Raw genomic sequence first — 13,684 nt, forward strand, 5'->3', positions numbered from 1 at the left:
AGGCAGGGGTGTGGGTCTGTGCGCAGGTTTGTAGATCATGTATGTGTACATGGGTGTGTGTGGACAAGGATGGGTGTGTGTGGGTGTGTTTGTGTGGACCGGGTGTGGGTGTGTGTGCTGGTGGGGCTGTGTGGGTGCAGGTGTGGATGGCGTGTGTTTACGCGGGCGTGTGTTTACGCGACCATGTGGGGTGTGGAGGGATGGGTCTGTGGTGTCCGTCAGTGTGGGGTGTGTTTAGGCCTTTGTCTGCCTAAAGAAATGTGGGGAGAGACCGTCGCCGAATGACAATGGGGGTCTCAGAGCCTGGGTTTCCAGACGGCCTGGTCACCTCCACACTGCAGTGGATTTCTCCAATGCTGTGCGCTGAGCGTGTGTTTCTGTGATATATAGAAAGCCATTTTTGTCGTGGAAAAGAAAGGTGGAGGTGGAGGCAGAGACACTGACGGCCCACAGGGCAGCTTGGGCACCCCGAGGCACGGCCAGCTTCACACACGTTGGGTTCAGCTGGGCTGCGCCAGCAACCAGCGCCCCGCCTCGGCTTGTGGGGCCCGTGGTGGGTGCCCGAGCCAAGGCGCTGCATGAACTGGCGTTTTTGCTGGTGTGGACATGTGTTCACTCCTCTATCAGACAAAGAAATTGAGACTCAGAGAGGCCAACTGGAGGCTCAGGGTTGCAGAGCAGACCTGGTGGGTCTGGTGGGCCTGAGAGCAGAGCCCACCCTTCCTGCGTCCCCCGGTAGGTGAGGGTGGGGGAGCCGGGGCCTCCATTGCCGCTCCCTGATGCTCCCTCTGCTCCGCCCCCACGCACCTGCACATCTGAGCCTGAGGGACCGCCCCGTCTTCCGGGGCTCCCCACCTCCTTCCACGCCCTCCACCCTCCTTCCACAGCTGGGCAGCTCCATGCACCCTAAGCCTCTGTCAGCTTCTATGAAGGGCCAGACATCTCTGACCATCTCCAAGTTACCTCTTTGGTGACTTCTGAATTCTTTCATTCCATTTTTTTTTTTTTTCAAGGAGAGCAGGAGACATTTAAAAAAATTAATACTTGCACTTGGTACAAAATGCAAACCAGGAAGCTTTGAACCGTGCAGATGGGCAAAGGTCATCCTGCCTCTGTCTCCAGCACCTGGTTCTGCTTCAGGGAGGTTCTCACATCCCTGTGCACTGACAGCCATGGCCCGGGGGCTGTAGGAGCCAAGGAGTGCTGGTGTCTCAGAGCCGCAGGAATGGATTCTTTCATAATTCTGGAAGCCAAAATCAAGGCGTGGGCAGGGCAAGGCTCTCGCTGAAGCTCTAGGGAGAGATGAGGCCCAGACTGCTCTCGAACCTCTGACGTGTCCCTGGCTGTGGCAGCATCGTTCCCACCTCTGCCTGCATCTTCCCACGGCCATCTCCCTGGGTGCATGTCTGTGTCCACGTCCCCCTTGTTACAAGGACAGCAGTCATGTTGGATCAGAGCCCACCCATCTCCAGCGTGACCTCATCTGAACTAATTACATCCACAACCGTCCTATTTTCAAATAAGGTCACCTTCTGAGGTCCTGGGGGTGAGGACTTCAACATGTGAATTTTAGGATACCATTCAGCGCACGATAGACACACACATCATCAACCGTAAATGCCCATGTCGACGCGTGGCTCCTATGTTGACGTGGGAGCCAACGTATGTCGGGCCCCCCTTACTCACTCCCTGTCTTCTACTTGTCTGATTGCCTCAGTGGGTCCTCGTGGCAGCCCCATCGCACGTGTCCCCCGGTCTTTCTCCCAGCCGCATAACCCGCCAGCGTGAGGGTGACGTGTGGCTCATCACGGGCTGGTCCACGTGGAGGTGTTTCCGCTGTTTGTGATTACAAATCGTGCTGCGGGGAATGACCTGTGGCGGGAGGGGGCATCCTCAGGCCCCGCAAGTCCTCGGGGTTCTGTGAGCTTTCCCGCGGAGCCAGGCTCAGGTGGGGAGTGGCTGCCACGCCTGCTGAAGCCTGTGACTGGAAGCGGGGGTGAAGAGCTGGTTCCCGGTCCACCTCCCGCAGCCCTCCCAAGCCCCATCCCATGGACTTTTCCTCCAGACTTAACCAGGGCCGCCTGTGCCAAACATTTCCCCAGCACGTGCTCTGCACTGCAAGGAAAGTCCTGTGAGGTCACGGCATCCGTTCCAAGGCCGACAAGGCCGACGGTTTAGACTGGTGGGGCTCCTGTGCTGGCTGCGGTTTCCAGAAACTTCCCTCTGGCTCCTCAGGAAAAGGCTGCCCCAGCCCCGTGCTCCAGCCTTGTTCCTCCAACCCCAAGTCACTTCCAATCAAGGTCACCGGCAGCCTGAGCCGGCTGCAGGTCCCCTGTGTGTGGAGAACTCAGCACAAATCTGTGCTCCATTGTGGAAACAAAAAAGCGACCCACCTCGAGGTACCCTCCATATTAAAACCAGGTATCCCCACACCCGGAGCCTTAAGTGACCACAGCGTCGCCTATCTTCCCGGAGAGGGAGCGGCTGGCGTCCAGCGGGCGGTGGCTGAGTGCAAGGCCGGTCTGCCCCTGGCGCCTGATTTTGCCATCACACCTCTCAAAGTCATCATCAGAGCGTCCATCCTCCAGGCGGCTTCGGGGCGACCAGGGACCGGGGTCTCCGGCAAAGCGAGTTGGATGTGACTGTCTCTCCCCAGCCACCACAGCCACTCCCATGGAGCCTCGAATGTCCATTTCCAGAGGAAGAATTGGCGCTCTTGACGGTGAATGGTGCTGTCTTCCTGCTGCTCCCATGGCAGAGCTGGGACCCAAACTCAGGGATTTGCACCTGTGTGGGGGGGGCCCTGAGAAGAGGCTCCCCAAAGCCACTCCACCTGCAGGTGTGCTGGGGCCTGCCACGCACTGTGACATCGGGGGCGGGAGGTGTTGGGGAACAAAGGGGTCGGGTGATGGAGGGAGGTCCTGGGAGATGATCTCTGTCCAGTTCTATCCATTGTTGCCTGTGTTTGAAAGTTATCAAAATGGAAGGAAAGAGGTCAATCCCACATTGAACGGAGGAGCCCCTCCAGCAGCCGGAGCCCCTGGCCAGGCCCAGGTCTGCTGCGCCCTATCAGGCAGTGGAGGGGTGAGCAGAGGTCGAGGGAGCCCAGCTCAGCAGCCCTGGCACAGGGCAGGTGCTGGGTCAGGCCCCGGGGTTGGGGGAGGAGCAGCCCCGTGGGCACAGCGTCCCCTCCCAGGGGCGGCTTTGTTGGGGCCGCTGTCCCCGCTGAGGGGCCAGGCGTTGGCGCGTCTGCCTCCCAGGATGGCTGTGGGCAGGTGGAGGGGACCTTTCCCGGGGACTCCAGTGTGGGAGGCGGCTTCTCAGCTCGCCCGCCCGGTGGCTCCGGGCTCCAGGGGCGTCGCCAGGCTGCAGGGAGCCAGGCTTGAGGGACGCACACTTGAGGCTTCGTCCGGGCTGGGCCCTCCCTGGGAGAACAGCGCTCCTGGCCCCTGCAGCTTCTTGGGACAAGGGGTGAGCCCAGGCGAGGAGAACGCTGAACCCGGTTGCTCAACACCTTCCCCTCTCCCTCGTTCCGTCCCTCCCCACGCCCCCTCCTCTTCTCCCCGAGGCGCCTGCACACTCCCCCTCCCTTCCCTCTCTCCCTCCATCTTCCTATCTCCTCTTCCTTTCTCTAGCTTCCTCCTCCTCTCCCTCCCGCCTCCATTTCTCCTCTCACTCCTTCTTCCCCCTCCCATCCCCTCTTCCTCCCTCCTCCCATCTCCCCCCCCCTCCTTGGACCCAGTCCTTACCTCTCTTTTCACCTCCCTCTCCCCCTTTCTTCTCCCTCTCCTCTTCCCTCTCCCCTCCTCTCCCTTCTCCTCCCCTCTCAGCCCTCTGGTCCACCAGCCTTCGGTTGTGGTGCTTTATGAAAATTCTCCTTCTCTTTCCAGTTTCTAAAGGGAGACTTTCCCAGGGAAGGAATGGCTAGACCCCCAGAGGGCAGCAACAATAAGTTTTGAACATTTGGGTCTTTTTCAGAGCATTTGGTCTCTTTCAGCAGGTGCGGAAGCCTTGTCTAGGGGGCGATCTGCTCTCCCCACATCCCAGCCCAGAAGGCTGGGCGTTCTGCAGCGGGGTACACCAAGGTCATCAAGGGCAGTGACTTGCTCACACCTTAGTGGGCCGGCGGCTGAGCTGGAGTGAGGTGCCCTAGTTCCCATCCACACCTCCCCAGTTGCAAGGACAGTTCCTGCTGGCTGTGACGTGGGGGTCAGACTAAAACAAGTCAACGAGACTGTCCTGAGACTTACGGCTCCCCAGGCCTGAGCGTGAGGGGCGAAAGGGAGAAGAGGTGACATGGCCGGGCTCAACGGCCCAGGGGCTGCCTGCGGCCCCCCCTCCATGCCCCCCGACAGCAGTTCTGGCCCCACAGACAGCGGAGCTGGGCTCAGCTTGCCCCTGCCTTCGGGGGCCGCATCGCTCGTCCCTGGACTGTGTTGAGACCCTCCACGTGCGCCTCCTCACCCACCGTCCACCCTGCATATGTTTGGCGTTCAGTGGCGTTCAGATGACTCTTGCTAGGGCCCAGCTTTAACCTTGCTTTCCCAGCTCAATAACCCTCAGTGGCTCCTCATTGCTTTGCAAATTAAGAACTGACCGGTCTTCTTCAGCTCAGCACGCAGGGGCTGCTGAATCCGTTTTCCCTCCTTCCCGGCAGCTGTCTCATCGAAACCCAACCCTCTGGCTTCCTAACGTGCTCAGTTCTACATCCTCTCAGCAAGCAGAGACCCATCGCCCCAGACAGCCAGGTTTCCCTTTATACCCGTCACAGCATCACGTGTGTAAAGGTCAGATGAGACCCAGCGCTGGTGAAGGTGTGAGGAAACAGACAGACAGCGTTTGTGAATGATTCTGAAGTGCTTTGAGATGGTGAGTCCGTGTAAATGCCCAGCATTTCCATTCTTGGGCATTCATCCCCAGAAAAACTCAGGCTCCTACAGGAAGACAGACCAGTCTGTTCATTCCAATGTTAATTGCAAAGGCGGAGAGTCGGAAACAGCCTACGGATACATCTTCCAACAGGGGACTCAGCTGCCCTGTGGCTGGACTTTCCTCAATGAGTGCGGTGGTGTTTTTTACTGTTCAATGTGACAATGGGCTTCCACATTCTTCCTACTAAGGTGGGTCCTTGTCCCTTACCTTGAACCTTGATGGGAGCTGTGACTGCTCCAATCAGTAAGTACAGCAGAGAGTTCTCTTCTCTTCTCTCTTGGTCTCCCACCTCCTCCACTTGCCCTGGGAACTGGTGCTGTGAGGAGGCCCAGGTCACGTAGGGAGGCCCCAAGCAGGGGTTCCCTGAGTGCGCAGTCGGCATCAGCTTTTGGATTAATGAGCACAGGGGCCTTGAGAAGAGTCCACCGCCCCAGCCCCAGCTTTCAGTCTTCCGGAGGAGACCCAGATTTCAGGAACTGGAGAGAAGCCGTCGCTGACCCGCAGTGAGCATCGAATGCATGGCTGTTTTGCACGAGGAAGGTTTGGGGAAACACGTGACTGAAGCAGAACAGCGGCACGCGGGCCTGCTGGGTTGTGCAGAGAGCTGAGAGAGGAAATGAGTGTTGCCAGGGCTGCTGCGCTGTTGACCTCATACGCTTTCAAAATGACAAGCGGTGGAGGTGTGAAATGTGACACTTTCTACAAACTGAGACACAGAGCAGGTACGTGGCACAGCACAGGTGAGATCAGGACAGGAAGGATTGGAATGAGGAATGAAAGAAGGAAGAAAATCAGGTAAAACTTATTTAAAATGGATGTTCTCTTAAGCTCCCAAAAGAGTTGATTAAAAGGGAAGAAAACACGCCTCCCGGAAGCTGCGGATTATCCCCACTCACTCCTCGGCTCTGATACCCAGGACATTTCTGGCTGCCAGCCCCCAGCGAGGCACTGGAAGACCGGTAAAGAAGGCTTAGGCCCTGTCAGGTGGCTCCCTGTCCAGTTGAGAAGGGCACTGGGGTCTCTGGAGGGTGTTTGCTGGAGGTTCCAAGGTGGTTCAGGATACAGGGGAGAGGCACCGCAGGCGCAGGAGTGCAGGGTGCCCAGGGACAAAGTGGACAGAGAGGGGTGGGCTTGGTGGTGGACTGCCTGCAAGGAAGGATGGCTGTGGGTTGGGGGCATGGGGGGTGCCCCCACAGAGACCAGAAGGCGACAACCTATTCACTTTGTGAGGCTTTGCTTTTCTGGATAGGGGAGTCCTTCAGTACCCAAATCCTGACATGCCCAGCGGTGACCAGAAATCTCGGACTGTGGTCCTGGGAAGGCCAGAAACCCCAGTTGAAGGCGGCGGCTTCCCGAGGTCAGTCCCAGAGGGCGAGGAGCGCGCATCGCGACCTCCCCCTGCCTTGCCGAGACTGTCCTTGGGCTGTGAACTGCCGACCGCTCTGACCTGCGGCGCATCGAAAAGCATCAAGCCGCCAAGGCAGCGATTCCCGCTTGCGCCTCTGCCAGCAATTCTGTCTCCCTGCTGGGCTCGCCACTCACCTGGACGCAGGGCTTCGCTCCTGACCGGCCCCGCCAACCTCACAGAGCACGGAGGCAGTGGCCTGGGCAGTTCGCGCGTCCCGGTCCGACCCTGCGCCTTAACGTCAGCGATCTGCCCAATTGCCTACACCCGCGCCGCGCCGCCCAGGCTTTGCCGCTGCAGTTGTCGGGAAAGTCGCTGGGACCCGGCGTGGGAGGCTCAGAGTGTGCACTCGCCAGCCTCTGCCCGGCGCGCGCTCCCCGCAACCCCCAGACGGCAGGCGCCAGGGGAAAAGGGCCCGCCGTCCTCGCTTCGGGTCCACCGCCCCGCTTCGCCCCCAGCTTAGGCCCGGCGCCGCAGCGAGTGGAAGCGCCATTCTCACGCGCGCCCCCAGGGACAGTGGGAAGACACCCGCGAGCGCCCTGCGCCTGGAAGTGCCCAGCCTCTACTCCCAACAGCCTGGAACGGTCAGGGACGCCTACCGTCCCCAGTTATAGGATCAGAGACGCGAGGCGCCTCCTCCTGGGCCACACAACCCTGGAGCGGAGAGAATTAGAACTCAGACTCAGAGGAAGCCTGCCCCAGGCCTGAGGGAGATAAACTGAACTGCCACTAACCTAGACAGGCTCGTGGCAGGACTGGCAGGAGTGGTCAGGCGCCGCTTACAGGCCCAGGGGAGCTTGCAGGAATTGGACAGCGATCGGAAAAGCACTCCTCCCCTTTGTCTTTTTATCTGGCCCTTCTTCTGGCCTCAGTTTCCTCATCTGTCAAAAGCGCCCTTGTGTAGACGGTATCTGCCCCAAGGCTAGTGATCCAAACGAATCAGGCGCTCTTTCCCAATTTCCTTGGTCCAGTCCCCTCTGGCTGGGGTACCCCTACTCCCTGGAGTCTCTCTGGCCCTGGACACCCCAGGGAGCACGGCTTGGGAGACCTCAGCTCCCCGCTAAGATCCCAACTCGCTCCGCTTTGGCTTAGTGGCCTCATAGACAAAATGGGGAGATGAGCCCTCATCTGCGTGGCTGCCTCCAGGCTAAACAACCCGGGGAGTCCCTAACATTGATTATTTTTGCTCCTCCTGGGCTAGGATGCCGGGGCAAACGAGATGGGCTGAGCATCTTGTCCTAGACTCCCCAGAAAAGTCCTCCCACCCGAGGTCGCGGCAGCCACCGAGCACTCGGGGTTCTTCCTGGCAGCCGCCAGAAAGCGCACCCAGGACGCGCTCCCGAGAGGTGCACCGTTTTGTCTCTGCTAACCCAAGCCGGGAGGGCCCCGCTGGCTAGGCCTCGGCCGCTCGCGGAGCACCGCCGCCCCACCAACCCGCCGGACTCCGGGGCATCGGTGCGGGGCGGACCCGGAACTCCAGGTTTGCCGGAGCCAGGCTCACCTACCCTCTGGGGGAGTCTCTCCTGTTTTCTCTCGTCAGTTTTCTCCGCTGAAAAATGGGGGTGATGCTCCCTCCACCGTGCTTGTTTGGAAGAATTAAGCAAAGCGGAAGCCCCAGGCCTGCGGTCACCTCTGGAAACGCTGGCGGCACTCGGATGGACGGGAGCCCGGGGCTGGCCCTGGGAGGATGAATGTATCGCTCGGAAATAACCCGCATCGGGTGAAGCCAGCTCCACCCGCGCGTCCGCGCAGCGATCTACTGTAGGTAAGCCCGAAGTTTACCCCGGAGCGGAGACAGCTCCAGGGTGCGTTCTGTTCCCGAACTTCCAGCTGCAGAAATGGGAGGAACTCCCCACCCCTTTAGAGCGAAGAAACGGAGCCACGACGAGGCATGGGGCCTGCTCCCGAGACCTCCGCCCAGGGCAGAGGCTGAGCCGGAAGCTCCCACCCCCTTCGAAGGCCCGGGCTTCCCCGGGAGAGGGCGGTGGCGGAGCGGGCACGGCGAGGACCGGCGTGACATCGAGCGGGCTGCCCGCGGAGCCCCGTGGTTGGACTTCCTCACCTACTGGTACCGAGCCCGGGAACTGGAGAGTTCCACCGAACTACATTTGGCACTGAAAGCATCTTTCATGAAGTGCGACTATCGAGCTATGCCACGCGTTCGCAGTCGTGTTTGGGCAGTGTTCCCATTTTTAAATGACACGCGGGGTCTAATAAAAACATGTGGCCCAGCCTCCGGCAGTTTCCTGGGAGCCCCGGGGTCCCCAGGCCGCCCTCCACACACGCACAGCCATCCACACGCACACTCGTGCATACACCACGCGCGCGCACACGCAGTTACTCGCGCGCGGTCCGACACCCTCCTCGCGGCGGGGTAATTACGACTCCCCCGAGCGGTGATTGGCCAGCCCGTTCCTCCGCCGGGCCCCACAGCCAATGGATGGCCGCTCAGCCCAGGCCCCGCCCCCCCCCGGAGCGGGTGGCGCGGGCGGGGGGAACCGATCACGCGGGGCCGGACCCGGCGCGACACCCGCCCCCCCCCCCGCGCCCGGGGCCACCCGCCCTCGGCTGCGCCGCCGCCCGCGCGCTCAGGTCCGGGCGGCGTCTCCCGGCAGCGGCCGCACTCGGGGTCCGCGCGGCGTCCTCGGGACTCAGCGGGCCGCCCGCCCGGCCCAGCCCGCGCCCCCCGCCCCCGCTGGCCCCTCCCCCTCCCCGCCCCCAGTGAGGCCGCCCGGGCGGCGACCGGGACCGCGACCTGAAAGGCGAGCCAGGCGGCTGCCCGATCGGCTGTCGGCGCGCACTCGCTCCTGCCCAGCCCAGCCCGGAGGCCGCCGCCTGCCCCGCGGGGCCCGACGCCAGCGCTCCGGGCAGCGGCTCCGGGGTCGGCCCGCGCGTGCGCCGGGGAGCCGCGCGCCACCATCCCCGGCGGGGACCGGGGTCGGTCGCGCCCGGGGCGACCCCGAGGAGCCCGGCCGAGCCCGAGCAGCCCGTGGCCGCGATGCCTGACGAGCTGACGGAGCCCGGGCGCGCCACGCCGGCCCGCGCCTCCTCCTTCCTCATCGAGAACCTGCTGGCGGCCGAGGCCAAGGGCGCGGGGCGCGCGGCGCAGGGCGACGGCGGCCGGGAGGACGAGGAGGACGGCGACGACCCGGAGGATGAGGACGCGGAGAAGGCGCGGCGGCGACGGCTGCAGCGGCGGCGACAGTTGCTCGCGGGCACGGGGCCCGGCGGCGAGGCGCGGGCCCGGGCGCTGCTCGGGCCGGGCGCGCTGGGCCTTGGTCCCCGGCCGCCCCCCGGTCCTGGGCCGCCCTTCGCTCTGGGCTGCGGAGGCGCAGCGCGCTGGTACCCACGGGCGCACGGCGGCTACGGAGGTGGCCTCAGTCCTGACAGTGAGTGAGGGCGCGGGGAGGGTGGGCCGGGCGGCGGGGCCCGATTTCCTCCCTGCTCGTTCGCTCGGGGCCTTCGGACTCGTCGCCACCGGTTCTGGGCCATCTTCTCCCTTCTGTGAAACGGCGTCTGGGCGTGTGGGGCCCCCGCGGAGCCACTTGCTGGGCGGGTTTTGAGGCCCACGCGCTGGGGCAGGAGCTCCGCTCGAGAGGAGGCTTTGCAGGCCAGAGCTTCACTCATCGCCGGCTCCTCGGGTTCCAGGGAGGCTGGGGACCGGGGACAACAGGGGGGCCAAAGAAAAGAGAAAGGAGAGTGGAAGAGGACGGAGAAAACTGCAGGAGAAGGCCAGAGAGGCTGGGAAAGAGAATGGGAGGATTGAGGAAGAAAGGAGGGTGCTTCGGGAGGGAGAGTGGCGGGGAAGGGAAGATGCTGGGAAAAGAACCCGAAGAGTGAGCCCAGAGAGAAAAGAGAAGAAAATATGGAGGGAAAGGGAGGCACAATAGCGTCAGACAGGGGGAAATAAACAGGGGCATTGAGCAGAGGGCCCACTGTTGTGGGGGTGGGGCCGGGGAGGGGAACCTTCTAACGCAAGAGCTGTGACCCCCAAAGCTCCTGTTCCTGTGTGCCCACCGCAGACAGCCTGGGACAGGGGTCTGGGCCTCCCTCTTGGTCCTGGGTGGGGTTGGGGGGGGACGTGGGTTGTGCCAGGCAAGAAGGGAGCCTGCTCTGAAGCCCCCGGTCCAACCCCTCTCTTCTTTTTCTGCCCCTCCCCCTCCCTGCCTTTGTTCACTGCTCAGGGCTTCAGACTGGGGCTGGGGGTTTCTCAGCCCCAGAACCCATCTGCCCCCTTGCTTGGGTATCTGACCCCTGCGTTCTGCTTCCCCTTCCCAGGGTTCTAGGGTCGCTGCCCCTCTTTCGAAACCTCCCTTTTAGGAAGACCCCTAGCAGGAAGGCCAGGAAAGCCAGTCCAAGGCCCCCCAGCCCCAGCTTTGCTGGACCCCCACCCCCAACACAGCCTTTGGACCTTGAGGCCAGCTGAGACGTGATCCCTCTGCAACCTCCGGCTCTGGGATCCATTCTGTTCTTCCTGTGACTATCAGTGTGTGCTGGGGACTAAGTGGCCTCCCACCCCCACTCACTCGGTAGATAACCATTTCCCTGACGTGGAGTGACCCCCTTGTAAAAGGACCCACATCTTGGCGCCCAGACTCACGAAGTCCAGGCCCGCAACCCTTTCCCGTAGACTGGAGAAAAGCCTCCCCGGTTTCCCAGAAATCAAGCGACTCCCTGTAGTGTCCTTCTGGGGGAGATTCTGGAAAGGGTTTCTCAGGGTGAAATTTGTTCTTTGCTCTTCCCTGGGGTACATCCCCTCCTGCAGCCCAGGTGGCACCTCCACCCCTGCAGAGGCAGAGCCGGCTTATTTCGTGCCATGCGGGTTAGGGTCCCACTTCCTCGCCTGGCAAGCCAGCCTGGTGCCTTGTGTCAGCGTGTGGGCTCTTTTGAGTTTGGGGTCTTGGGGCATTGCGGGGAGGCAGGGACTCCCCAGACCTAGTAGCATGCACCACGACCTGCTACCTGACTCCTCTGTGGGCACCGTGAGGGAACTCGCCATGGGGACTGGCCATGTAATGAGTGGGACGTGCACTCCTTGGGCACCAGGCGCAGAGCTGGGGCCATGCACGGCAGCCCGGCAGTGTGCGTGCTCCTTACCTGGGCGTGCAAACGCCGCAGTTACTTTGCAGGCACACACCAGCCGAGTGAACAGCCTTCTGAGGGCCCAGGGCCAGGACAGACTCCGCCTCGACCTCCGACCTGTCAGCCAGGGCCTGCCCTTTGCATGGGAGGCTTCAGACCAAGGCAGAAAAGCAGTGGGCCCGAGTCAGCCTCGGGAACCTGGCAATAGGAGGGCTGCCCTCTTCAATTCGGGCAAGGGCTTCTGGGTCCCAGCTGGCGTCTTTAACCCGACATCGTCCCTTGCCAGCCCTGTCGGCCTCCTCTTTTGCTGGGAGATGAGCAGGGGAGCTTGGCACTGGGAACATGAACTCAGATACCCCCTGTGAGCTTCTATACCGCCAGACCCATGAGGCTGACCCTCCAGTCTAGAAGGTGTGGGGGGCAGGCTCATGCTGCGTGATGCTTGGAGTGGCATGTGCCTGTGTTCCCTTTGAGCATGACTGTGGCTGGTGTGGACTTGCCTTGCGGGCACTGGGGCAGGGTACAAGATAGGAGGTGTGGGGGTGCGGCCTCAGCCGGCAGGCTTTCTTTTCAAGATCCTTTGCTTCGGTTTGTCCTCCTGCTACGGAATGTTTCTGTGCAAGGGGCGGGGGGCGCGGGAAGAGGCCTGCGAAGAACTCTTGGTTCCTCCGTCTGGGGGCGCTTGGCGTGGGGCTGGGTGCCAGGTGGCAGGGTGTCCCGTGCTCGTTTTTCGGTGTGTGCTTTTCTCAGAAGGACCTCTTTCCTCTTGTCGCGGGCTGCTGCGGGTGTTCCGTGTGTTTCTGCGGCCGCCCGCGGTGCAGCTGGGAGTAGGGAGCGCTCCCTGGGCTCAGCCCGCTTCTCCCGCGTAGCGTTTTCCTTTCTTTTCTTTGCGTCTCTTCACTGTCCTCTGGCGTGGGTGTGCGTTTGTGTGTGTGGGAGTGTTGCGGGGTGTTGCTCTGGAGCCGCCTCCGATGATTCTGCCTCTGACTGCATCCCCAGAGCTGCTGGGTGCCCAGCCCTGTGCCGGAGGGTCTCCCTGCTGGTGGCTGTGAGCGACCTCAAGGTGGGGAAGGCTGGCCTCAGTGATTGAGTCTGGATATCAGCGCCCTAGAACCAACGGTGGTGCCCCTCTCTCCCCTGCAGCCAGCGACCGGGACTCACCGGAGACAGGCGAGGAGATGGGCCGTGCTGAGGGCACCTGGCCGCGAGGCCCCGGGCCAGGAGCGGTGCAGCGGGAGGCGGCGGAGCTGGCAGCGCGGGCCCCGGCGGTCGGCGCGGAGGAGGCAGCGGAGCTGGCCGAGGTCCCTGCGGCGGCGGGGGAGACACGCGGCGGCGTTGGCGTGGGTGGCGGCCGAAAGAAGAAGACGCGCACCGTCTTCTCCCGCAGCCAGGTCTTCCAGCTGGAGTCCACCTTCGACCTGAAGCGCTACCTGAGCAGCGCCGAGCGCGCCGGCCTGGCCGCCTCCCTGCAGCTCACCGAGACGCAGGTCAAGATCTGGTTCCAGAACCGCCGCAACAAGTGGAAGCGGCAGCTGGCGGCCGAGCTGGAGGCGGCCAGCCTGTCCCCGCCGGGAGCGCAGCGCCTGGTCCGCGTGCCCGTGCTCTACCACGAGAGTCCCCCGGCCGCGGCCGCCGCCGCGCCCCCAGCCACGCTGCCCTTCCCGCTGGCGCCCGCCGCGCCCGCGCCGCCCCCGCCGCTGCTCGGCTTCTCTGGGGCCCTCGCCTACCCGCTGGCCGCCTTCCCGGCCGCCGCTTCCGTGCCCTTTCTGCGGGCGCAGATGCCGGGACTGGTGTGAGCCCTGCCCGCCGGGCCCTCTCCCCGCGGCCCCGGTGGACCTCTGTGGACCCGAGATCCGGCGGCAGGTGCAGGGCGCAGGGGGCGTTAGGGGAGGGATGGCCGCTCCTTCGGCCTCCCAGGCACCATGGCACCTTGGGAGCGGGGGCCGCGCCAGACGGGCCTCAGCCCCTGTGGGGAGCGCCTCTAGAATGTAACGGGACGCCCCACCCAGTTGCCAGTCTGGATCTACACCGCAACAGCGGGTAATGCAGAGAATGGGCAGCGCAGTCCACGGCGCCATGGCCACTCCGAGCCTCAGCGATGAGCGGCCGGTCACAGCCGCCGGGGCAGCTACCCCTAGGCCAAGTCCAGCGCAGCACAGGAAAACTACGAACCGGCTGTCCAAGGCTGCGCAGATACTGTCCCCACAGACTGCCCCCAACACTAAACGTCCCTTTCCTGGGACCCGGACAGCAGGCCGACCGGAG

The 13,684-nt window shown here is 63.0% G+C and overlaps 1 protein-coding gene across 1 annotated transcript; it reads left to right on the forward strand.

Annotated features, from left to right (window-relative positions):
- Positions 1-9,335: 9,335 nt before the first annotated feature.
- On the forward strand, positions 9,336-13,215 carry HMX1 (H6 family homeobox 1). The gene is made up of 2 exons (XM_039468439.2): positions 9,336-9,726; positions 12,563-13,215. The coding sequence occupies exons 1-2, from the start codon at positions 9,336-9,338 to the stop codon at positions 13,213-13,215; spliced, it is 1,044 nt and encodes a 347-aa protein (XP_039324373.1).
- Positions 13,216-13,684: the final 469 nt, after the last annotated feature.

The sequence above is a fragment of the Saimiri boliviensis genome, chromosome 3, assembly GCF_048565385.1.
Source record: "Saimiri boliviensis isolate mSaiBol1 chromosome 3, mSaiBol1.pri, whole genome shotgun sequence".
Lineage (NCBI taxonomy): Eukaryota > Metazoa > Chordata > Mammalia > Primates > Cebidae > Saimiri > Saimiri boliviensis.